Source organism: Molossus molossus, unplaced genomic scaffold, assembly GCF_014108415.1.
Source record: "Molossus molossus isolate mMolMol1 unplaced genomic scaffold, mMolMol1.p scaffold_m16_p_11, whole genome shotgun sequence".
In the NCBI taxonomy this organism is placed as follows: domain Eukaryota; kingdom Metazoa; phylum Chordata; class Mammalia; order Chiroptera; family Molossidae; genus Molossus; species Molossus molossus.
Genome location: NW_023425346.1, coordinates 79,676,810 through 79,701,735, shown reverse-complemented (window position 1 = coordinate 79,701,735; position 24,926 = coordinate 79,676,810). Strand labels below are relative to the sequence as shown.

Below are 24,926 nucleotides of genomic sequence, written 5' to 3'. Positions count from 1 at the left end.
AAAGAAGCCCATACATCACATATTCCAAGCTCTCTGAATAGTTTTAAACCCTTTATCATATGACTTAGGTTTTAGGTTTTAAATGTATAAAAAGAAAAATGCAATAAATATGATAAGGGCTCACCATGATTAACTATTAACCAAGAACAAATTATGCATGCTTAACAGCATATCGATTATAATGAAGCTAAATACCTTATGGGGCCGGAGATGGAACATGCAACCCAGATACATGCCCTTGACGAGGAATCGAACCCACAACCCTTTGGTCCAAGAATCAATACTCTAACTGCTGAGCCAAATGGGCCAGGGCTGAAAGAATACTTTAAAAGACTAATAAGATTTAGTAAAGGGCTTGCCACTTATGTATGTATTTACTTATTTATTTATTTAGTGCTGTACATTTTGATAGTTTTTTTTTTTTTTTAATATGTTTTTGTTGATTTTTTTAGAGAGAGAGAAAGGGAGAAAGAGAGAAACATCGATCAGGTGCCTTCAGCATGCACCCCTACTGGGATCCAGCCTGCAACCTGGGCATATGCCTTGACTGGGAGTCAAACTAGCGACCTTCAGTGCTCAGGATGACGTTCAACCAACTGATCCACACCACATCTGTGTCCATTTATTTATATATTTATGCATCTAGTCCACATCCGAGTGTAAACTACATGCCAAGCTCCATGCTAGTTACTGGGAACAGAACCTACAACTGAACCTACTCAAAGTCTAGTTGAAAAACAACAATACTATATCGAAGACACACTTAGGCTATCAGTGTGTGTCCAGTACCCTCTAAGCACTTTAGAAATATGAACTCATTAAGTCCTCCACAATAATGCTAGAACCCCATCTTACAGATGAAAAAACTGAGGCAGAGTAAGTGTAAATTGCCCAAGGTCATATAACTAGTACACAGTAGAGCTTGTATTGGAACCTAGGTAATCTCACATCAGAGACAACAAAAGTAATAAACATGTTATGCTTCATCTCCAAACTGAGGTGCGCCCATACCAGGGGCTGAACCTCAGACCACTGTGTACAAACCAGGAACCATAATCACTTATGGGTGTTAAGTACCAAAATAAAAGGGTACACGCAAAGTGCTCACTGGAGGAAGAAATAATACAAAGTCAGGAGTTAAAATACAAAATGTATGTTTTAAGCAAAATTTACTATGAACAAGCATGAGGTAGCTGTTAGCTGAGTTTCATAAAGAACTCTGGAATAATTTGTTTTAAAAAGAGACAACACAGAAATGGAAATCAAGCTTTAGGAGACTAAACATTTTGTTACTAATTAACAGTTAGTAATAACTGTGAACTATCATGTCTAGTACCTTGGTTCTTAAACAGCTTCAATTTGGGAGCTATACACAACAACCAAACAAGCAATACCCTGTGAGGACCAAGTAATAGCCCTGAGCCCACACACCCACCCAGGGATAAAGCTCAGAAGAAAGTCCAAGAAATGGAGGTTCTGACACAAAGTGACTTGATCAGTTCATAAACAAAACGAATGGCCAGTTGGTCAACCTCTTGGAATTGATGCTGAGACACCCCGGAGATTCTATAGGAGAGGAAGAGAGTGGAAAGAGTAAAGAGATTGGTCAGCCCTGAGTTCAGTGGGGTCAGCAGTGTGGGAGGCAGCTTGGGATAGCCACAGTAACACAACAGACACCCAAATGCTGATGCCCAATAGAAGTCAGGGGAGAGTGCTGAGCCATAGACTCTGACAAATGAGGAGAAAAGAGCCGGTGATGACAAAATAAAAGGCAGATGATCAAGGCTGAAGGACAAACAGTGACTGAATCTCAATGCCTTTGCACCTGAGGGCACCTGGAGACCAACCAGAACTACAAGGAACCAGGGAGCATTGTCATCTTACAGTGAAGAATCCATCACTCATTAAATACTGACCACAAACAAAAAACCATACTAGCTGAACATATGAGAAGAAATTATATAGAGATAGACACACACAAAAAAATGAGCAGACAAGTGACCACTTACTCCACCATGCTGACAACTGATACTGATATGGCAGAGTCCCCTAACCTCTCTACGTCTCCATGGCATCTGTGTAAGATAGGAGAGAATGAGAGCCCATCTCTCAGAGCCTGGACGCATCAGAGGAGTCAAGCACACACCGCCTGGGGCTTACTAATGCTCAAAGGATGTTAGGTATAATCATCACTGCCATCTATATCAATATCACTATCATTATCGTGACCACAAAAAAGCTTACAATCTAGTGTGAAAGATATCAAAAGTGAAAATAGGTATAGATAAGGAAACTATGGAGATGGCAGAGTGTGGACACCTGGCTCAATTTCAAAGGTTCTCTATCTCACTTGAGTATCATATTTATGTAAAAAACAAACAAAAGTCTGGGGCTAGAAGAGCAGAAAGCAGACACGATTGAATGGTATAGCGACCAGCCAAACTGGGCTGTCCTCGGTATCATCTATGTCAACACATGGGCTCTCTGACTCCATCCAAAGATTTTTTTTTTTTTATCTTCATCTGAGGACAGAGCAAGAGGGAGAGAAAGAGGAAGAGAAAGAGAAAGAAACATCGATGTGAGATAGACACATCAACTGGCTGTCACCCACATGACCCCAACCGGGCCAGTGACAAACTGCACCAGAGGTACGTGCCCTTAGCAGGAACCAAACCCAGGTCTCTCCAGTCCACAGGCTGATGCTCTATCTGCTGAGCCAAACCAGCCAGGACCAAAGATAATTTTTGAATCAATAATTTAAGGCAGCAGAGAAATCTCAAGTTCTATCCCTTCTAGGGCATCTAAAACTCCAACTCCCCACACAGAGTGGACATTTCTAAGTCATGATGCTGTATAAATGAGGTGCACTGTTCAACAAAATTATAGTTACCTATGAAAGGGTAGGAAACATATAATACTTTAAATGTATCTCCATGGGCTGGCAAAGTATTTGGCACGTGTCTACCAGCCAGTGAATACTGGCTAAATGAATGAATAACTTACTTTATGATTTTTATGTATAAACTTGAACAGCTGTGTAGAGCACCCACCTATTTAACTCAGTTCTTCAGAGGGTCAAGCAACTAAGGTACTGTCAGAAGAAAAAACCCAGACTTATTGTGTTTATAGAAGCATTTCTGATAAAGAAATTAAAAAAATATCTGCTTTAACTGGCTTCTGATGCAATATCTTAAAACACAAGTCAAACATCCCCATTCGCTTTAACCACGGGTCAGTTTATCATTATGATCAGTGAATAGTCTAGGTTAAACTATAAGGAATGTTTAGGATGCTATGAATGTGGAGAAAGGTCAGCTTCCTTCCACAATGAGGAGCTCTCTAGCTGGGTTTTTTCCTCCCCACCTTTTCCCTGATAATGTCCACTACTCTCCTCATCACCACCTCATGCTCACTTCCTCATGCTGTTTCCAGCGTCTCCTTTTACCTTCTCTTGTCTCTGGTTCCTAAAGAAACTAGAAGCAGAAGCCAGGCACTCCATATTTTGGAAAGTTTTCATTTCAAAAATAATCTCTACTCAAGAAAAGTGTTCTTTTCCCTCAGGCCAGAACATTGACAAGGTGCTCTGTTCTCTATGCAGCCAGCCACAGTTGCTTCTGAACTCCTGACTTTATTTTTATTTCTCCCCTCCCTGGTTGTAGGGTACTGTCCTGGATCCATGAGGTTACCCAAAGGCTGATCCCTGGAAACTGATTATTTCCTTTCAAAGCAAAGAATAAAAGGTATACAAGTTCTACCCATTTTTGCATAGCAGTGCACAGGGAAGACCTGTCCCATCATACCCCTGTGTGGCCACAGCCATTACAATTACAAACACATTATTTAATTCAGAACAGTAATTACATAGTATAGGCCTAAACCTTTATTAATTCATGTTTAAATATTTCAGAGTTCATAATAACTGGCTCTGAATTGAAGTTTGTGCTCCAGCTATCCATCCACTGATACGCTTACGTGCTTCATGTATGCACAGTGCTATTTAAGGCATTATGATGGATTAAAACAAACAAGCAAACAAAACCAAACAAACCATTCTGCTTTCAAGGAGGTTACAACCTAATTAGGGAGATGACTTATGTATATCTCAGACAAATTCATTTCCCAAATAAATTAAAGATGCAAACAAAATTTCAAGGGCTTAACCCTACTTAAGGGGTTGAAGGGAGGACTGTATGGGAGACTTGGAGCTCAGACATTGTTTGTATGGAAATATACACTGTTAATTGCAAATGAGTCATCTATTCATCATACTTGATCATAATAGGCCCCTAAAAGACCACTCCTTGGCAGCATGTAGAAGTTATTCCTTAGAAATGTGTATTTGAAAGTAATAAATCATTGCTGGGAAACAGCCTTAGAAATAAGCTACTCTACATCTGAGGTCTTGAGAGTTCAAGGCCTTGCCCGTGGTTTCAGAGCTAGTTCACCCTATTCACAGAACTGCTATGCTGTACCACAGGCCCAGACGCCAAGTCCAGAGCGTTTCCCCAAATCCCACATGGATCTATTTGCCTTTCTTTGCCAGCCAGTCTGAGTTAGTAGATTTTCTACTCTAAATATCACCTGAAATACTAGAAATAAAGTTTATGGAAATTAGAGCTAATACCAACAGGATTTACGCGCCTCAGTTGTAACAGCTACCTGTTTGATCTTCGGTGTTCCCCCTTCCTCTTCATCCTGTACACTGGGCCCTGGACAATCTACCTACAAGACAGCTTGGAACATGTCCTTCTTCCTGCTTTCCCTTGCCTTTGGAGTACAGCTCCTAGCCAGGCATTCAAGACTTGATATTCTTGACAGAGGTTCCAGAACACAACATTCTCAGTTGCCGGTCCTCAGTGATCGAGTCCCTATTCCAGCCAGACGTGTGGAGTCCTGATCAGGTCGACAAAGCAGCTGTTGGCTTCATTCTACCACGGTTCTTTGGCAGGCTAATCACAGAAGGAGGCACAAAGCCATGTATTGTCTTCCCAACACCAACTGTGGCGGTGAGGTCTGGTCTGGCCGAACCTCATAAACACAGCCACATTCTTCCTACTTCCCACCTATGCCATCTCTTGGGAGTATTGAATTAACTACGTGTACCAGACACTCTTCGGAGGCAAGGCTGACATACTCAGGAGCACACAACACTTTCCTCCCCACTGGGACTTGAGTTGTTGGGTTTACCGCACTTACTCTGTGTCTCTGTGTCTTCATCATTGAAATCTCATCAAACTTGGTCTTCTCAGAAAAGGCCCAATGTTTCAATCCAACAGCCAAGCCTCCGGACCAATGCTCATCCGAACCACTACTTGTAAAACTTTCCCACACACTTTGAAATTCCAGGCCCAAACATGGAAAGGCAAACACGCAGAAAAAAGGTTTGGTCTTTTTTATGCCATCTTGACAGTGCTGAGTGACCAACGCCTGAGGTTGCAGCAGCATGTGGCCCAAGATGCACAGACGCATTTCCACTTAAGCATCATCTCCCCACTTCTGCCCTGATGTGTATTTTTTCTATAGTGTTCTCACCTCCCCTCCCAACTAGTTTTCATCATCACTGCATGGGACAATTTAGTGTTCAAAACTGTACATCTCATAACATTAAAGCCAGAGAGGAAAAACTAAAATTTCTCCAAAACAAATTTTATTTATCGAAGCATTTACTAAATATCTTATTGTGCAAGTATGCACCTAAACAGCATGACCATAACCAAGAACAACAAGGCATGCCCCCTGAGAGTGCCTGCTACCTGAACGGAGGAGGTTCGGTTTGTATTATGGTACCAGTCCACATTCTCCAAGACACAGTCATGTCAATACTTGTCATCCGATGATTACTGCTATTACACATTTTGCCTTTTTTTTTTTTAAATCTCAACCTATATGTTCATGATTTACATATAATGTTATCTAAACATTTACAATGAATCAGAGTTTAAAGAAAGGCAATATGATTTTAAACAGCATCTAAATCACAGCAAAAAGATGTTCGACTATACAGATCAGTGATCACCATCATTGGTTTTCTAAAAAATAAGAGACAGAACTATACAGGTGGAGACAATCATGATATCTAGGGCAGTCCTTTTCAAGAGGGCCTAAATATGACACTGTGGAGTGAAAACGAAAGGCAAAAATGGGGGTGCTGCCCTGACCTGGGTAAGAAACCAATCCAGCACCACCATTCCCAATGCTCAGGGGATGGCTGATGAGAAATAAAAATTCTCTCATTTAAAGGTTGATATTTCTGGCATGTCAATTAAAAATAGTGATATATTATTTGGGTTATAAAGTACAAAATGAGGTAATTTTTTTTACCTTTTTTTGTTTTAATTTTTTGTTGTTATTAACCACATTTTCATCATTTCGGCTCCAATGGAGATTGTGTGGCCGTCTCCCTGCTCTAAGCATGCTCATAGTAAGATGCTGCAGATACTGGTGTTCCAACAGTATATTTTGAATGTTTTACATACATTTCCTAACTGCTGCTTCAGAGAAATCTTTTAACTTCAAGATTAAGATAGGTATGATCTCTTGTATTTGTATGTACATCCTCCTTCGATCATCTTTAAAAAATAATAAAAACCAGGAATAGACTTACAATATTTCTGTTTCAGAAAAGTACAATTTATCCCTACCTTCTGTTGCCAGATCCTAAGCAGGTTCCCAGTCAATGACAAAACATGCTTCCTTCCCAACCTTAATTCCATGGCAACTGATTTGTTTGTTACTCATTTTTAGTAAAATAAAATCTTGGGCAAAAATTATTCAAAAGCTGTTTTTGAAGTTCATCATAAGATTTGCAGACCAAGAGAACTAGCTTTCATCCACCTCAGGAAACACTGATTCACTGTGAAGATGTTTCCAACACTGGACTCCAGCTAACAGTTCTCAAAGTGAGGTCGGTGAACCCCTGGGGGTCTCAAGGCCTTTCAAGGAAGTTCACAAGGCCAAAATTTTCCCTCAAATAACTCTAAAAGGTGATTTACACATTTTAATTGTGCCTTCACAGATTGACAATATTTTTAATCTTTTCAAAAATGCTTCTAAATGTTCAAATATATTATACTTAGAATTTAATATTTCATTCAAAACTAAAAGAAAATTTACAACTATTTTATATTTAAAGATGTGCATTAGATACTTCACACCAATTAGGGTAGCTGTTATTTTTTCTAAAGAAAGAAAATAATGTTGGCAGGGAAGTGGAGCCACTGGAACCCTGTGCATCGCTGATGGAAATGTGCAGTGGTAAAGCCGGCGTGGAAAACAGTAATGGCCGTTCCTCAGAATATTAAACACAGAATTACCATGTAACCCAGCAATTCCACTTCTGTGTATACTCCCACAAGTGCTGAAAGCAGGGACCCAAATGGACATTTACACAGCTATGTTTATAGAGCGTTATTCACAAAAGCCAAAAGCAGGAAGCAACGCAACTGTCCGCCAGTGGAGACATGGATAAATAAAATGTGGTTTATACATACAGCGGAGTATTATTCAAACCTGAAAAGGAAGGAAATTCTGATACATGCTACAACATGGATGAAACTTGAAGACATTATGCTAAGGGAAATAAGCCAGCCACAAAGGACAAATATTGTATGATTCCACTTACATGAGGTACCTACAGTAAACAAATCCACAGAAACAAAGAGTAAAATCATGATTACCAGGGGATGGGGGAGGGGAAATGCAAGTTGTTTGATGGGTAGAAAGCCTCATTTCAGGAAGATGAAAACATTCTGGAGATGATGGTGATGGTTGTACAATATGACTGTACCTAACACCACAGAACTGTACACTTAAGAACAGTAAAAATGGTGAATTTTATGTTACATATATTTTCACCACAATTAGAAAGTCTAACATAAAAAGGGGGGATTAACAAACCTGCTTTCTCAATAGCACAGCTACACCATCTACATCTAGATACTAAAAAAAGACGAAACTAACACACCAGGGCTCTCTGATCCATGGAAGGGTAGAATCTACTAAAAAAAATGAAGGAAAGAAAAGAAACTGGGTAAAACTGAAAGTAGACAAAGACATGAAAGTTATTTTTTTCCTTGTCCTTAACTGTTATTAGTACTTTACATAATTGGGTCTTATGCATCAGAACACTTTCAAATAGTTAAGTGGTAGCATCATTTTGAAATTAATCACTAAGAATTTAAAGCAAAAGAAATTGAGTATTTTAAAATGCAGACATGATGAGCACTTTAAAATCCAAAATTGATTACAGCTTTTCCAACCCAGACAAGGAAAAGCCACTGCGGCACCTTACAGGGTAAGCTATTGTGCCGATTAGCTGGAGAAGTGCACACAATGACAGTCGCTAAGGAAGCCTCCCACAGCTAACACCACTGCATGTCTGCTAGATGATGTTACTTTACAAAAGGCATGACAGTACCACTTCCCAGTGATACAGTAACTCCTCGCATGAAAGATTTGGCAGAAAACGTGAAGATTGAGTTAATATCCCATCTGCAGAATTATACCTTTGCCTTACAAATGGATTAATGTATAGATATGACTGAACTTGCTGTTTCTTTGGTATGAAATGACTACTTGGTGCTGACACTGATGGAAGATTTTTTTTTTTAATGTGAAAGCCTGACAATAAACACGGGTGCTGGAATAGTGCACATGTTGAATACCTGGTTGGAACCCCATGGTTTATCCTTGGAGTGACTATGTCGACGCTTGCATTGCTGGTGCGGGAGCAGAGGGGGCGAAGGTGCCAGGACCTTCGTCTGAATCAGGCAGTGAACTGCACTAGCAATCACTGCATTCTTCACTGCCACTTATTTGACTTAAAAAGGGGAGGGGGAAACTGAATGCCCTTGATGAAGTAACAATAATATTATCAATTTTAAATCCCTGATTTCACATCTTTTTGACACTTTACGTGAAGAAATAGAAAGTACACAAGGACTGCATAATGTCATAGAGCGGTCACCTCAGAGAAAAGCCCACTTGTGACTGACTGAATTGAGCTGAACTAATGTGTATTTTCATGCAGCACCATTTTCACTTAAAAGACAGACTGACAGACAAACTATGGTTATTTACACTTGAGCTTTTGGTAGATATTTCTCAAAAATGAATGATGTGAACCTGAGCACTTCATAGAAAACAAATGACAGTATTTGTTACCAATAATAAAGCAAAAACTAAAATTTTAGAAAACTTGTGTCCACTACTGTGAGCTTGATAGCTTCCCAAAACTAACACCTTTCTGATGAAATTAATGGTAATATCAATGAATTGGTTTTTAAAACTGTATAATAAAATGTGTCAGCATTTGGAAGACTGGCATAACTCAGTGAAACAATGTTTTCCACATGACCAATGTGTGATGTTAAAAGACCATTCATTGGTAAAGGGTCTATTCAAAGCACAATACAAATCAATGAATTGTAATGCCACAGAATTTGACAATTTCATTGGTATGATTTCAGATTCCGCACTGCAACCAACTAACCTTTAAGAAATCATCACTTACTGGGAATCATTCCCATGATTATATTATGTTATATAAGATGCCATCTTGCTTTAGAGATCCTCTTTGCTTGATGATGCAATCAATCAGGCTTGGAAATTCCACATGATATGGAACTGCAAATGATCTTTAGGAGCTGAGGGTGGACTCTAGTTAAAAGCCATGGCCTTCAGTCCTACAGAGGCAAGGAATGAATTCTGCTAACAACCTGAGTGAGTGTAGAAGCAGATTCTTTCCAGTCAAGCCTCCTGAGAATGCAGCCTTGCTGGGATCCTGAATGTAGCTGGTAAGATGCTAAGAGGAGGAGGCAGCTAAGCTGTGCACAGGCTCCTGACCCACAGAAACTGTGATATAATAAACATATGATAAAGAAATATAGAAGCAAACCATCACTTGTTGGATTTGCATGTAGTATACAGAAAGCATATCTACAATTATCTGAAAAGGCTATTAAAATGCTCCTTTCTCTTCCTACTACATATCTATGTGAGGCAGGATTTTCATCATATATTTTAACCAAAACAACATATTACAACAGATCGCATGAGAAAGCACATCTGAAACTAGAACTATCTAATAAGCAAACATCAAAGAGATTTGCAAAAAAAATATTACACTATGCCAATCTTCTCATTAAATTTTTCTTTTGTTTTGAAAAAATATAGTTATTTTTCGTGACAATGAGTGATCTTAACTTGTTATGGGCTCATTGTTATATTAAATCAATTAAATGTATTTTTAATTTCTCAGTTTTAATTTATAATATGCTAAATAGAAATAGATATAGTCTGCATATAAAGCACTCTGAGCTACAGGAAGTGTACGAGTATGAAAAGGAGTGCTGGGACCAGTAAGTTTGAGAACTACTGCAACAGTTCTATGTCCTTTGTGTCGGCCACATGAAATACTCCCCCTCCTTTCCTCCATTTATCTGAATTCTGTCCATGTTTGACATCTGCCTCTGCCAGCCTACTGTGAGCACTCTCCCTGCTGAGTGCCCAGAGAACTCACCTGACACTTGGTTGTTGCTTTCTTCATTTTCAACAGGTCTACATGTCTCTCCAACTGGACTATAAAGCCCAAAAGGAAAGAGACTGTGCTGTGTGGCAAGTAACAGGTGCTCAAAAACACCCTCCTGCCTTCTCCAGGCTGACTTAATTATAGGCTGAAAAGGAATGCAATTCAGACAGGCCACTGGGTTTCAATCAGTGCTTGATACAGCCACACCTCAAAGGACGTGGGAAGAGATGGCATTCAGTCCAAACATGAGTCTCTAAAAGGGCACCTGAAGAGGCAGATAAGATAAATGCTTAGGTGGAAAAGGAAGTAGTAAATGATATCAGACCATAAGACCTTTATATCTCAATGAAACAGAGAAAAAGAGAGGGGGTGGGCAACATTGTGAGGAATTGACAGAATTCCCCTAATAACTTTTACAGTGAAAGCAGGAGAAAATGCATTAAACTGAATGATTATCAGTTGAAATGTGTCCCCTCAGAAAGAGATGTTGCTGTCCTGACCCCTGGTCCCTGAGAATGTGAGCTTATTTAGAGACAGTGATGCTGGCACAAGCTAAGGAGTGTCTGGGGCACCAGTGGCTGGAAAAAGCAAGGAAGGCTCCTTGGGCAGTGGTCTTAAGGGAAGCAGGACCCTGTCAACACCTCAATTTCAGACCTCGAGCTTTCAGTACCACGTGAGAATACATGTCTGTTGTTTGAAGCCACCCAGCTTGTGGTGCTATGTCATGGCAACTCTAGAAAACAAGTAATAGAGTAAAGGACCCCTCTCTATCCACACTTCTCCAACTAGCCCTTTCTCCTCACAGATAAAAGTGAAACAAACAAAAAATATCTGAAATGCAAATCTAGTTGAGGCAACCAAAAAAAAAAAAAAAATCTTTTAACTAGAAATTCCTGAAGTGCAGTTAGATTTTTATAAGGTTCTGGGAAAATGTCTCTGATCAAATACTGCTGTCAAAACTCAAGCCCACTGAGTCTCTATAAATGTACCTTTAAATACATAGACAAGGATCATTTATCCATCTTGCCACCCTCAAGTCTTTGCTACAAAAGGAAGTAATCCAGAACCTAATATTTAAAGTTACCAATACTATTACCATGTCATGACAAAAGAAATATTGGATGACAAGTGAAACTCCATTTCTTCAAAATTGTATGAAGCCATCCAGACTTCTAGGCCAATAAGCCCCTTAGTTCACGTGCTGAGCATTCATAGCTCAAGATTCAAGTCATATATATATATATATATCTTGGCATTATAATCCATAGAAAAATTAATCTGTATTCTTATAATGCATACTTGACTTTAGGGGTTTACCTTCAGCCTCCAGCCTCACACTTTCCCTCAATCCATAAAACAATGGCATCTTAGTGCTAGGGGTATTTTTGAGAACCCATCCAATGTCCTCTAAACATCAGGTAGCCCATTAGTTTTCTAAATATGGGCCCTAACCCATTAGTGGACAGTGAAATCAATTTAATGTGTCCCAAAACTGTTTTTGTTTTTGTTGTTGTTGTTAATCCTCACCCAAAGATATTTTTCAATTGATTTTTTTTTAGATAGAGTGGAAGGGAGGGAGGATGGATGAGAGAGAGAGATAAACATCAATGTGAGGGAGACACATCGATTGGTTACCACCTGTCCAACCCCAACGGGGTATGTATATACCTATATATATCTGAAACCCAGGTATGTACCTTTGACAGGGAATTGTACCTGCGACCCTTTGGTCCGTGGGGCAAGACTCGAACCGTTGAGCAAAACCTGCCAGAGCCCCAACAACTGTTTTCAAATGAAAATATTAGACTAAAAATATCAGAGGGTGTATTCATAGTAAGGGTAATTATACTCACGAAACATATTTCAGTTGTATATATGTGTTGTGGGTCCTGGGTCATGAAGGAAAATCTATTATTACTGTATTTATCAGTTAAAACCCTGGCAGGAAACAGATGGTTCACTCAAATTAAGGCACCTAGAAATTTAACAAAGAAATTATTCAAAAAGGTTTGCATAGGGTTAAGGGAAAATATTAAGGACTAGTGCTCTTAACAGTGGTGAACCCTTGCCACCATGTAGGACCCAAGGGGCCACAGAAAGGAGCAGATGCTAGCACAGTGAGCAGAAGAGTATGGGCAGGGTTGCCTACTAGGAGCTATGGCCTTCAGGAAAGAGAGGCAGCCACAGTGACCTGGCAGGATAGGAGCTGCCTACCCTCCCCCATCTCGCTGAGGCCTCCCCCATGGCTGATCCAACTAGAAGCCAGAGAGGTAGAGAGTTCATGCTTCTCAGCCTTTCAGGTCACAGAGGGACTGGGAAAAGGTCAAGAGTTCACCTGGAGAAGCAAACAGAGGACTTCCAGCCACTCTGAATCTCTATCACAAACATCTGAAGAAAGCACCAGTATCGGCCATGCATTCATCAACTTAGTCTGAACACTTTTATTTCTGGATGCCACATTTTTCCACATCTGCCCTCAAATCCCAATCTTGCATCAAGACTCTAATCCAGTGCCAAACAACTGATGCAACAGGTTAGCATCTTGATTAACTCATGATTTATGATCTCAGCCAAGCCTCCAACCCTGCCCAGCAACCCTTTCATCTGTCCCGGTCTCCCACCTCTCCTATCCCTATCTAGAGGACTCCGTGAGGGCACAGGCCATGTCTTAGTTGTCTCTGTATCCCCAGGTCTCGGAGATGAGAACACGGATGTAGCCTTTGAGATGTCTGTTGCATAGTGACCACAGAAACCTCACACTGCTCCTTCTCTCCATTGTCAACTCCCGAAAGTCTGATGACTTTGCCCTGAAATCTCAAAGACCATTCCCTCTTCTGCTTCAATAGGTCTAACCTCTACTCCCACATCTGGGATGTGGACCAGTTTCTCTACCTCCAGTCTCAGCTCCCTCTGTCTCCATCTTCTATAGCAAGCCCCACAAAAAGGCAAATCACACACTATCAGCAACCTGCCCAGACTCCTCAAGCTCTGACCCTGCCTTCACCTTAACTGCTTCATCCCCTACTACTCCCTCCCACAGTCACCCTTGGGAAATCTTCCGTCATTTTCTCCTCTTCCCCTACTCAAAACAACCACTTGTTTACCTTCATTCAAAAGTAGGCTGCACTAATCTCTCTCTCTCTCTTTCTCTCTCTCTCTCTCTCTCTCTCTCTCTCTCTCTCTCTCTCTGTGTGTGTCTCTCTCTCTCAATCTCACACACACACACACACTCTCCACGCCCATAGGCCCATGCCCTTCCCCACCCTTACTGAACTGGCAAATGTCCATTCATCCTTGAAAGCCCTGCCTAGGTATAGCTCCCTCAGTGAGACTTACACACCTTCCTCATCTCTCTCCAATCAGCGCAAAGTCAAAGTCGATCACTCCCTTTGTCCAGCTCTCTAGGGCTCCTCTACTATACTGTGTTTGTTACTCATATTGTTCTCTCTGCCTTTTTAGTCTATAAGCCCGATGGAGGCAGGATCTATTGCCTAATTTTATTCTACATCCCCAGTGCACAACACAATGCTTGACCCAAAGTTGCTCTCTAAATCTTCTCTTACTGACTGGAGTGATTGTTAGATTGCGATAGACAAGCATAGCGAAGCATCCACTACTTGCATGTATGACTCAAGCCTCACCGAGTACACGACATACTTTTTATGTGATGCAGATGGGGTTAAGGGACTGTAGTTATTTCTCATCATTCTTAAAAGCCAAGTACCCCATTGTCTCTGTATCCCTCCCCCTAAATAGACCACCTATCTCTAAAGAGGAAGAAGCACAAACTGTATCTATATATCTATCAAAAACCTGTTTTGCTTTGAGGTCACTCTTTCTAGGGTTCGTGTCTCTAGAAAAGAATAGAGGCAATCTTACCCTAAATCCTCTTAAAGAGATATCAGAAGTCTACTACTGGAGGTCCTCATAAACCCTTAATTTCTGCCTCACATAAAGCAAAATGGGTCTGAGCATGTCCCCTGTCAATATGCTCCTCTGGTCTTGCTGGTAGTGGCTTAGCTGAGTTACAGACACTTCTGCTATCTGCGTCTATCACCAAGTGGACCCCACCAGCTCTTCCTCCAGGGCCCGGGACCACCCAGAGAGTTTAATAACAGAACCTGGAGGCACAGGATGGGGCAGTATAAGGTGTATTTGTCTGGATGATACTTGGCACTGCATCTGATAGGGACTAAACTAAGTGAAACCTTCTTTACGAGCTGTTTCTTGGTACCCACAATTCCATCTCATTGTCATCCAAAAAGCAAGAGTCCAGCCATCTGAAGAGTGGCTGAGCCCAGAGAAGGGAGGCAGACCTAACTTGACAGGACCCCAGACACAGACACTGTGCCTTTCAAATTGAAGAATCCATCCAAATTGAGATAATCCAGAATCATTTTTTAAATCAACATGAAATTAATGAATGGGATACTGAAATTCACACATCGTTTAAATATGAGACAGCACTTCACAAATCTTCATGAAGCAGAAAGATGATGTTCCCCTTTGAAAGTTCAGAACTACGGAGCACTCAGTCTCAAAAACCTGACAAGTGAGTCAACCTGTCAGAATTGGAAGCTGTTATTTAAGACAGTGTGGCAGATACAATGGACCACTAAACCACTGCCTGCCACAAATGTGAATATGATGAGGTATTTGCATGTAATCAAGAGAAAAGTTGCATTTAGTCTTTTTTTTTAAAGAAAAAAGAAAGACAACTCACACCAATCATAAAGATTCCAAACTTACAAAACACTGTGTTAAATACAAGGTCAGTCTCATTTTTATGAAAGAAAAGTAACGTGAAATTTAATATAATTTAACGAGCATTTATGGTATTCATACTCCATTAGCAGATACTGTCCTCAAAACAGGACAGGAAATAAAAAATGACCCCCTTTGGTCTTGACTGCCTCACAGCGCAGCAGGGAGGACACGGAGGCTGCAGCACGTGGCAGAGCTCGGCGAGGTGCTCACCTATTCCCAAGCGGACCCCTTTCCTGAGCCGCTGCTTCTGCACGGGCTCGTGGCTAGCCTCACCAGTGGAATGCTAGCAGCGTGACGTCTGCTACTTCTAGGCCAGGCCCCAAACCCCCTGTGGTACCCTCCATACTCTATCCCTCCGTCAGCACAGCGCAGGAGCTCTACAGAAAATGCCGAGGCCAAAGAGAAAGTCGGTAGGAGACTGTGTGCGTCAGAGCCCCACCTCCCTCCCCAAAAGAGAAGCCTTTGCTGTGATAAGCTACTGTCATTTGGGGTGGTCTGTTAAGTTAGTAGACCCTGGCTAATAAACAGCAATGTAAGATGTAGCTTCCGAAATGAAAGCATAACCATGGAGAGCTCTGGGAAAATAAGAATGAGGGGTAAAGGAAGGGAGGAGACTTTTAAGGTAGAGGAAATTTAAAGGGGATAAAGGGAAAGAGAAGATGCTGAACAGGTAAGCAAAGTTTGGGTTTTCACCTAAAAGCAATGGGGAACCACCTGACTACTCCAAGCAGCACTCCAGACACGATCAGATCAACGGCTGTAAGGCCATCAATGGCAATGGTTTGGAGGAGCTGGTAGCTAGGAGACACAGAACAGCCAGTTAAGGTTCTCCTGCAATTCTGCATGGTAGAAATGAGAACTGGCATGGCTTGGGGTTAGAAGCAGATCTAAGAAGTACCACCAGAAACCAAAGGAACTCTCTGACCAACTAGACATGTGGTGGAGTATAAGGGAGTGGAGGTCATTGAGGAATGAAGGGTTTTTCTAAATTAGACACCAGGTGAATGATGACACCAGAAATGGAGACTGGGGACCAGAGGATTTACAGAGAATAGCCTGTGCTTGAACTGGAACATAAAGGGAGATGAAGTCCACAGGCAGGGGTAGTGGGGTCCACATTAAGTTCAGGGCTAGAAGTGTGTATTTGGGGGTAGCTGAAGCCATGAAGTAGATGAGATCCTACTGAGAGCAAGGCCAGATGGAACCCTAATGGCCAGCACACAAGGAAATCATTTAGGGAGAACGCACAAAGACTGAGAAGAGATATGTTTTAAAATGCTGGAAAGTTCTCAGGTAGAGTTTTTAAAAGATTCTCAAAAATTGAGACTGAACCCTGGCAGGGTGGTTCAGTTGGTGGGAGCGTCATCCCATTTGCCAAAATGTTGTGGGTTCAATTCCTGGTCAGGGCACACAGAGCAGGTCATGTAGCACTTATGGGCCATCTGAAGGGATGGAAGCCAGCAGAAAACCTGAAGTAGAAGAATGAATGGCAAGGCACCTGGCTAGAATTTTAAATGATCACGCGAGCTTTTCTCTTGAAAAGAGACTGTAGCAGGGGCATAATAGGAAAACTAAAGTCCATTGGGAAAAAACAAAACCCAAGCCCCAGCATGCTAACAGAAAAGCTAGAGGTAAGTGCTCAGATTCTAGCCATACTGTGAGAGCAGAGTCAATCTGATTTACGTAGTGAGTACATATGGATCATTAGAGGTAAAGGACAGTAAAGGCTTATTGCAAGGATTTCTGGAGCAAGGAGAAGGATGCTATTGTCATTTAATGAGATGGGAAGATCAGAGGTGGGGTGGAGTTGGAGTAGGGGATCCAGAGTTCAATTTAGGGCATGCTAAGGGTAAGGTGTCTCCTTAACATCCAAGGTATCAAGGAGTCTGCTCTACTGGAGCTTGGGGTTCAAAGGAGAGATCTGAGGTGCCACTAAACAGATGATATTTGGAGCCATAATGCTATATGAGCTCATCCAGAGGCAGCTAAGTCTCGCTGAAAATGTCTAGACTTTTGTTTACCCTCCTTGTTGGTCCACCATGCACCAAACTGCAGGATGAGTACCTCAGGCTGGTGCATCAAGGGTGCAGACCTCAACTTGTATCAGGCAGCTGGTTTTTGTTCATGTCTAAGTGGAGTATTTAAGATTTTAAAGGCTCTCTCTACTACCTGTGGATACCAAAGAGTAGTGAATAAAGATCCCTTTCTGACGGCAAAGTTCTCAACAGAACAGACAGCAGCACCTGTAAGAATGTCAGGCTAAGGATTGCCTGGAATCTGCGCTTTAGACCAGTGGTTTGCAAAGGCAGCTGAGAGAAATCATCAGAGGAGCTTTGGACCTGAACTGTGACTATTTAAATTTAAATTAATTAAAATGTAAAATGCAGTTGCACTAGCCAAATTTCAAGTATTTAGTAGCCATACATGGCTAAAGGCTGCCCTATTGAAAAACACAGACATAAAACATTTCCATCATCACAGAAAGTTCTACTTTAGACTTTCCAAGAGAGGCACAAAGTTCCGCATTTTTAATACACACCTTAGATTATTTTAATACTCAATTACCTCAGCAAACAATCTCATAAAAACCTGACAATATCATTTGTCCAACTTCCTCAAACAGGATCTATGGCACAAATACCCTGGGAATGAACACCTGGTTAACTAAACCATTGAGCACAGTGCTCCAAATTATATATCAGGGCTGTGATAATCCCACATATGACAATTAAGTTAGCTCAGATGAACCAAACTGCAGGCGAAGCCCTGGTCAGCAAGCCGTATGTGTAGGCCACTGGATTATGCATAAGGGAAGAGGTAGGAGAGAAGGTCCAGGAGCCACACACTCAAAAGCCTACTAGCAGACCAGCCAAATAGCAACGGTGCATTAAGTGGGCCATAAGTAAGCAAAATGAATGAGATAAAAAGTTAAGCATGAGGATAATAACTTGTATTCACTTTCAGGAGGCAATAATGGAGACTAGAGCATCCCTTCAAAAGAAAAAAAGGGGTCTCAGCTCCAACTAATGATTACTACGTGGGAAAGGAAAGCCTAGAATTGTCAGAGCTTCTGTATTGTTTTTCCCCCCCAAAAAAATAAAAGTCTGCATTTTTGCATGAAATCTCAAACATGGCAACCAAGTCAAATTATAACACTGAACAGAACTAAAAAAGCACATCTGTGGGTCACAGCAGGCCCCACCAGCCCTGTGTTTGCAAACTCAGTGCAAGTCAAGTAGCAAAACCAAGTTAGAAGCAAGTGCCATGCGTGTGATAAGTCAGTCCCATCCACTTGCTGGGAAGAATATCTAGTCCACACGTTATGAGAGGGGAGAACTGAACAGGAAATAAAGTACTCCAGTAAGTCAGTGCCCCAAAAAGCATTTTCAATATACTGGTCCCAGCTTATGTATAAGGAAACCTTAAAAGAGAGAAACAAGGAATCAATAGCTGAAAAGTTCAGGAATTCAAGAGTTCTAGCTTATTCCTCCACTCTAGTCCCATACAACAGCATGCCAAATTCTCATTATTGTACATGTTCTCTTAGATTCTGATTCCACAATTAATCAAGAAATAAAGCTGCTACTCTTGACTTGTTCAGATCTGGGAAGCTGACCTGAACTTGTAAATCAAACAAATTATTCAAAATATCTAAACACAGAAGAGATTCACTTTGAAAATTTTATCAAATGTTTCATTTATTTAAAAAAAAAAAAAAGAGGAAAAAACGGTTTCTCATACAGTCAGATCACAAATCAGCTTCTGAAAAATTCCAGCACACCCATTATCCCATGAACTCAGGGTTCATATTATCTCATTCATTTCAACTCCTGAATACACCGTACACTCCCATTAATAAACAGGTTATTTATTTCAACCTCATCGTGTGTGTGTGTGTGTGTGTGTGTGTGTGTAATGAATGTTCAATTTAATAAATTATTTGAGCACCTGCTGAGAGGATTCATTCAGAGTAGAAATGAAGGTACGGTTGCTAGTGACAGGTTGGTCTACAGATGCCTAAGGCACAGTATCTGCCATGAAAAGTGTTTAAAATCAAATGAGTTCAGTGGTATCAGATAAGTGTTTGTAGATGGGTGGTTCTCAACCCTGGCTATGAATTAGAATCACCTAGAGTACTTTTTAAAATACCTACATCCAGTCTCCACTCTGAGCTCAGTGAATAAGAATCTTGGAGAAAGGAACTCACACACTTGTATTGTTTAAAGTGTTAAAAGTAGCCCTGGCTTGTTTGGCTCAGCAGTTAGAGCATCTACCCACGGATGGGAGAGTCCCGGGTTTGGTTCCTGCCAAGGGCACATACCTCGGTTGCAGTTTGTCCCTGGTCCTGGTTGGGGTCATATGGGTGGCAACCACTCGATGTGTCTCTCTCACGTTGACGTTTCTCCCTCTTCCTCGCTCTCTCCCTCTCTATCTTAAGATAAATGCAGTGAGGATAAAATATAAAATAAAATGTTAAAAGTAGAGTTGACTAATAACCAGCTAGTATTGAACACCTGAAGGATATGGGGGATTACCCTTTCACCTGTGACACACAATTTTGATAATAAGTTAAACTAATTACTCAATGATCCCCATCTTGACTATTTAAGAAGACAATCTCCTCTCCAGTAACTACTTCACTAAATTAGATTTAGAGCCTGGGATACTGATAAACTACCAAACTCCAAAGACAAGCGACCCCATAATTCTCCCCCATTAGTCAATTCACCTCCCCAGTAGAGTTCCTCAAACAGAAGGGTGTGGAGAGGCAGCAGAAATCTCAAAGTCCCAGATTTCAGAACATAATTAAAGCCTTCCTCAGTTTCTTCAGCATCCTATATACTCTGGACCTTATCTGATGCTGATTCAGCTGGTTCCCCACATTCCACAAATACCAGTCTTCTATGTTTCTTCTCAGCAAGGGGTAGATTCTTCTCTGATGCTGCCAACAAAATCCAGAATGGCTTCCTTGGCCTTTGCTTACCCTTCAAACTTTAGAAACCTTGAATCTATCTTCAATCTTGAAATCTGACTTTCTCCCTTTAAATTATTCAGGGCCCTGGAAGAAACTGACTTAATTTACATTCAGTTCCCGCCAAATTTGTTTTCTGTACAGCACTCTCTACCTGGATACCTAAGAGATCTAGCCCATTTTTCCATCTGTACTTAGACCGGGGAACATTTTTCATTCTTGATTTGCAACTCTTGCAATATTTGCCTCAGAAATTGCACTTCTCTCAGATAGCATAGAGACCTGTATTGTAAACGATAATCAAGAGAACTTGTGGCGGTCCCTCCTCTCCTCAAGAAACAAAATTGCTATCTTTATGTTATTGCAGCAGTTTGTAGATTAATTATCTTTTTAAAACAAACTGTAAAAAATAAACAAGGTGGGGAAATTCCAATGCATAATAGCTTACTGGGCTCTGTAGTTAATGACAGTATAAGGACCTAGAGACACGGTTCCTGGGTTCACATTGCAATTCCACCATGTGCTAGTTATCTCTCTGTGTCTCTTTTTTCCCCATCTGTAAAAAGGGAATAACAGTACCTACCCTCATGGAGTAAGTCATTTAATACATGTAAAGCTCCTCAAACAATGCTTGCACAGTGTAAGCACAATTCATGTTAGTTGTTATTATTACTGCATGCAGAGTGTAAAACCTTGCTGTCCAGGGAAACAAGACTTTTAAATCATTTTCACTGATTTAAAGAAGTGAACTTATGACAAATTGTTTTTCAAATTGAATTTTGACATTTCGGATCTTTTACCATTATTTTCTAAGTTCAATGGATAAAAGCATGGAATTTGTCAGTGTTTCTTGACATTTCAGTTCCATTAGGAATCTCATTTAATATTAGTTAAGCCTTATTATGAGTACAATATTATTTAAAATGAAACTATGGGAGAGGAATATTTCGGGAGGGGAAATATATCACTTGCCACTTATTAAATTGAAATTTTAAAAGCCAAAACAGGGAGGGAGGAGTTATAAGCTGCAGGTGACCTTTAAATGCCACATTCACTAATATATAAATGTAAACAGAAAAATGTAACGTCTGGTAATAATAGTAAACTGGATCAATACAATTACATTATGGGTTCTGTGATATTATAAATTATGCTTTCTGTCCAGAATATCAATAGCTTTTTAACACCTTTTAAGATCAAATTATAATATATTAAATACCATCTAGTTAGTTCCCTGTATGTGATTTCCATGTACTAAACTTCTAAATGTATATGACTTACGGCATAAATTATTTTTAATAATGAGTTAAAAATAAAAATAATTCATCATTTCAGTAAGACAATCCTTCAATAAGATCTACTGTAATAGTCTAGAGTAATTTTGTTACCTTAACTTTCAGAAGTTAGTGAAATATGACTTCAAAGATAATTGGTTACATGTGCAAATCTCAGTTTAACTGAATTACACAATGTAAACAGCACAAGTTATTTAACAATGGGGAAAAAACTTATCTTTCTCCAGAAGGGGTTGGGGTATACAAGGTGTTCCATTTGAATGCCTTCAATGCCTCCTTCTCCACTGATGAAGACACAGAAACCCAAGCACCTCACAAGGGTTCTGCTAAGTCTTCTGAACGTGCATTCCACACTTAAAAATACCCTTCCTGAGCGTCACTTAATTTTCATTTGTTTTGAGTTCAGGGACAGAGTTAGGGACAGTCTTGGTCTTCATTCCAATAGTTATCCAGGACATGACACAGACAACCCACGCAGGAAATGTTCATGAAATGTGTGGCATTAAACTAGAACACTTGAAATGCAGACTGGTTGGTTAAGCAAACAGCATCCTTCCACCCAAGTTCCTGCCCAGTCACTTAGGGAGGACAGCTCACGAGGTTGAAATTCCAAGGGCCTCATCAGTTACAGCTTTCCAGTATGTCACTTGCACCAATCAACTTTCGAATTCCAAGGAGCTAAGTGTGGTGGGCCTTGGTGGGGCAAACATTACACCTGAGGTCAGCAGCACCTTCAAGGATTCCCTTGAAAAAGAGTTCCCTCACACAACTTCTAAAGCAGTGCTTTTCAAAGGCCAATAGTCATTCCAATCACTTGTGAACTTGTTTAAATGGGGACTCAGGCTGTGAGCTTGGATCAGGGTGCCAGATTGTGCATTTCCAACCACCCCCCAAGTGATTCCCATGCTGCGGTCCTCCCACCACCCTTCGAGAAGCGAGGCCCACGAACTCCCGAAGACTCCCAGGTCACTTCTATCAGCAACATTCAAAAGCTGAGGCCACAGGTAGTGACAAACCAAGTTGCCTGGGTGCTCTGCGTCCCCTGAGCGTCGCCACCCCGTCCCCCAGGCACCTGGCAGGTGCCGTGGCCTCGTGCGGTCGCGGGTAGACTGCTCGGCAGCCGCGCCCCCTCCTCGCCCCGCGCGCGCCCCCAGCGCCGCGCTCACCTTCTCCCGAGCCTTCAGGTACCGCTGCAGCGCCTGCTGCGTGAGCTCGCGGACACGCAGCTGGCCCTCCTTGCAGGGTACCACGATGCCGGTCCTGCCGAAGCACACGGTCACTTTCATCCTGGCCCCCGGCGACCACGCCGGGCCTGGCCGAACAGGTGTCTGGTCCCGCGGGAGCAGCCCCCACTCTCGGGGGACGCGCGACACGGGCGGGCCCGGAGACCCGGGCGCCTCTCCCGGGGCCCCCTCAGGGCCCGGGGCTCGCAGCAGCGCCCCTTGCCCCGGGCAGGCGGGGTCCAGGGGCGCGAATCCGGGAGGGGGATGCAGCGGGCAGGGCTACCTCCCAAGTGGCGGGGGTGCCGGGACGCGGCGGCGGCGCGGCCGGGCTCCTCCTCCCGCTCCTGCTCCCGCTGCCGCTCAGGCTCCTGCTCGGGCCCGGACGAGGCGGCTGCTCCGCGCGCACCAAAGCGAAACTGCCGGCCCGGCCCGGCCCGGCTCCGGCTCGGCCCTGGCCCTGGCCCTGGCGGCGGCGGGGTCGGCCCCAGGCCCGGGGCTGGAGTGGGCGGCGGCGGCGCGCGGGGCCGGAGTTGGGAGGAAACTTTTGCGCCGGTCCCAACTCCTCCGCGGCGCGCGGCGCTCTGCTCCCGCGGCCCCCAGGCCGGCCTGGGCCCGGCTCTTAAAGGGGCCGCGGCGCTGCCGGCCCCGCCGCTCACTCGGCGGCGCGGGGTGGGGAACGCGCCGGGCGGTAACCGGAGCCCGGGAGCCTGGTCCCCTCACTGGGTCTCTCCTTGGCTCTGTCCCTCCAGCACACACGGAGCTCTGGGGAATTGTAACGGGACCTGATAGCTACCCACCGGGGAATTGAAACCGGATCTCATAATGCTTTAGCACATAGGAGGGAATAGCTAAGAGACTGCAGAGTTACACCCTTAAAATGAGGGGATTGGAGCAAGATTCAGGGAGAGCCTAGGAGCAGGTGCTTCTCGCCACGCCCACCATAACACCCCTAGGAGAGGCTGCTCACAGGTACTAAGCTGCAGGGATGGCCCAAGGGCCTGTTAGGAACTTAAGCACAGCATCCCATCTGTCCTCCGGAGCCCTGGGATAGCAAAACGGAAGGGATTCTTTGGGATAATATGGCAGTGAACCATTCATTTTACAGAGGAAGACAACATACCCACAAAAGTCACACCCCAGACCCAGATACTATCGCTTATGCTTACATATAGTCTTCCAAAGTGTGTCTCCTGTTGTGCATTTGACAGGAAAAACATTTTTTAAAACGTTTAGGTTCATGATTTAGCAGGTGTGTATCCATCACCAATTGAAATAGGCGTATCTGGGAAGAAAGATTCAACAAATAACACCTGCATCATTCTTAGCTCACACATCAAATGAGCTCCTTTGAGCCTAATATTAACCCTGTAAAGTAAATGTTATTTTCCCATTTTGTGAATGAAGAATGGAGCTCAGTGAGGTTAAGGGATTGAGCTGACCCTGGAGTTAGTTACACTGAAAGGAAATAATTTCTTCCCACGCTGACTGTCTGGTCTCCCCAAGCAGTTTTCTCCACAATCCAGTTCATCCAACGTGATCCTGGGGGCTACATCATGTGTTTGTTTGTTCCTTGGTCAAGACGCATTTAAATTGAACTTGAACTGCCCAGGACAGTATGATAATGCACAGGAGATTCAGTTAATGGTTTCATGGACTTTGAGAGGTTTAAATTTTTTAAACTCATTTATATGTGTTATAAATATATATTGGTTGTCTTCTATGCACAAGACCTTATGTACAGTCAATGGCATCAAAGAGGATCATGGAGATCAAGGTGGTCTGAAGAAAATATATTAGTACAATTTGGTAGCAAATCTAATACAAACGAATTTAAATAAACTAAAGAGAAAATCAATTTCCTCCTAAAATCAGAAGATCCAAAGAGCACTCTTTTGAGGCAAGATTGAAAACTGAAACTGATGTCGTCATGGGCCACGTCTCTCCATTGGCTCTGTGCCTCTCAGTGTTTTCTTCTCCGACAGGATCTCCCCAAAAGTAGAAAAGATGGCCACTGTCACTATTGCAGGTTTACACAGCCATCAGACATCACTAAACCTTTTTCTGGTGAGGACTTGCATATCCTAGCTTGAGTCTCATACCCTCCCTCTGGTGAGATGAATGCAGCAGTGATTGGCCAGACT

The 24,926-nt window shown here is 42.3% G+C and overlaps 1 protein-coding gene across 1 annotated transcript in view; it reads right to left on the bottom strand.

Annotated features, from left to right (window-relative positions):
* The window catches only part of PARD3B (par-3 family cell polarity regulator beta), a 979,738-nt gene extending 956,874 nt beyond the window's left edge, over positions 1-22,864 (bottom strand). Inside the window, exon 1 of the mRNA XM_036254726.1 lies at positions 22,729-22,864. Within this exon, the coding sequence (XP_036110619.1) occupies positions 22,729-22,848 (120 nt within the window). The 5' untranslated portion in view covers positions 22,849-22,864. The remainder of the gene's footprint in view (positions 1-22,728) is intronic.
* Between the last annotated feature and the right edge of the window lie 2,062 nt (positions 22,865-24,926).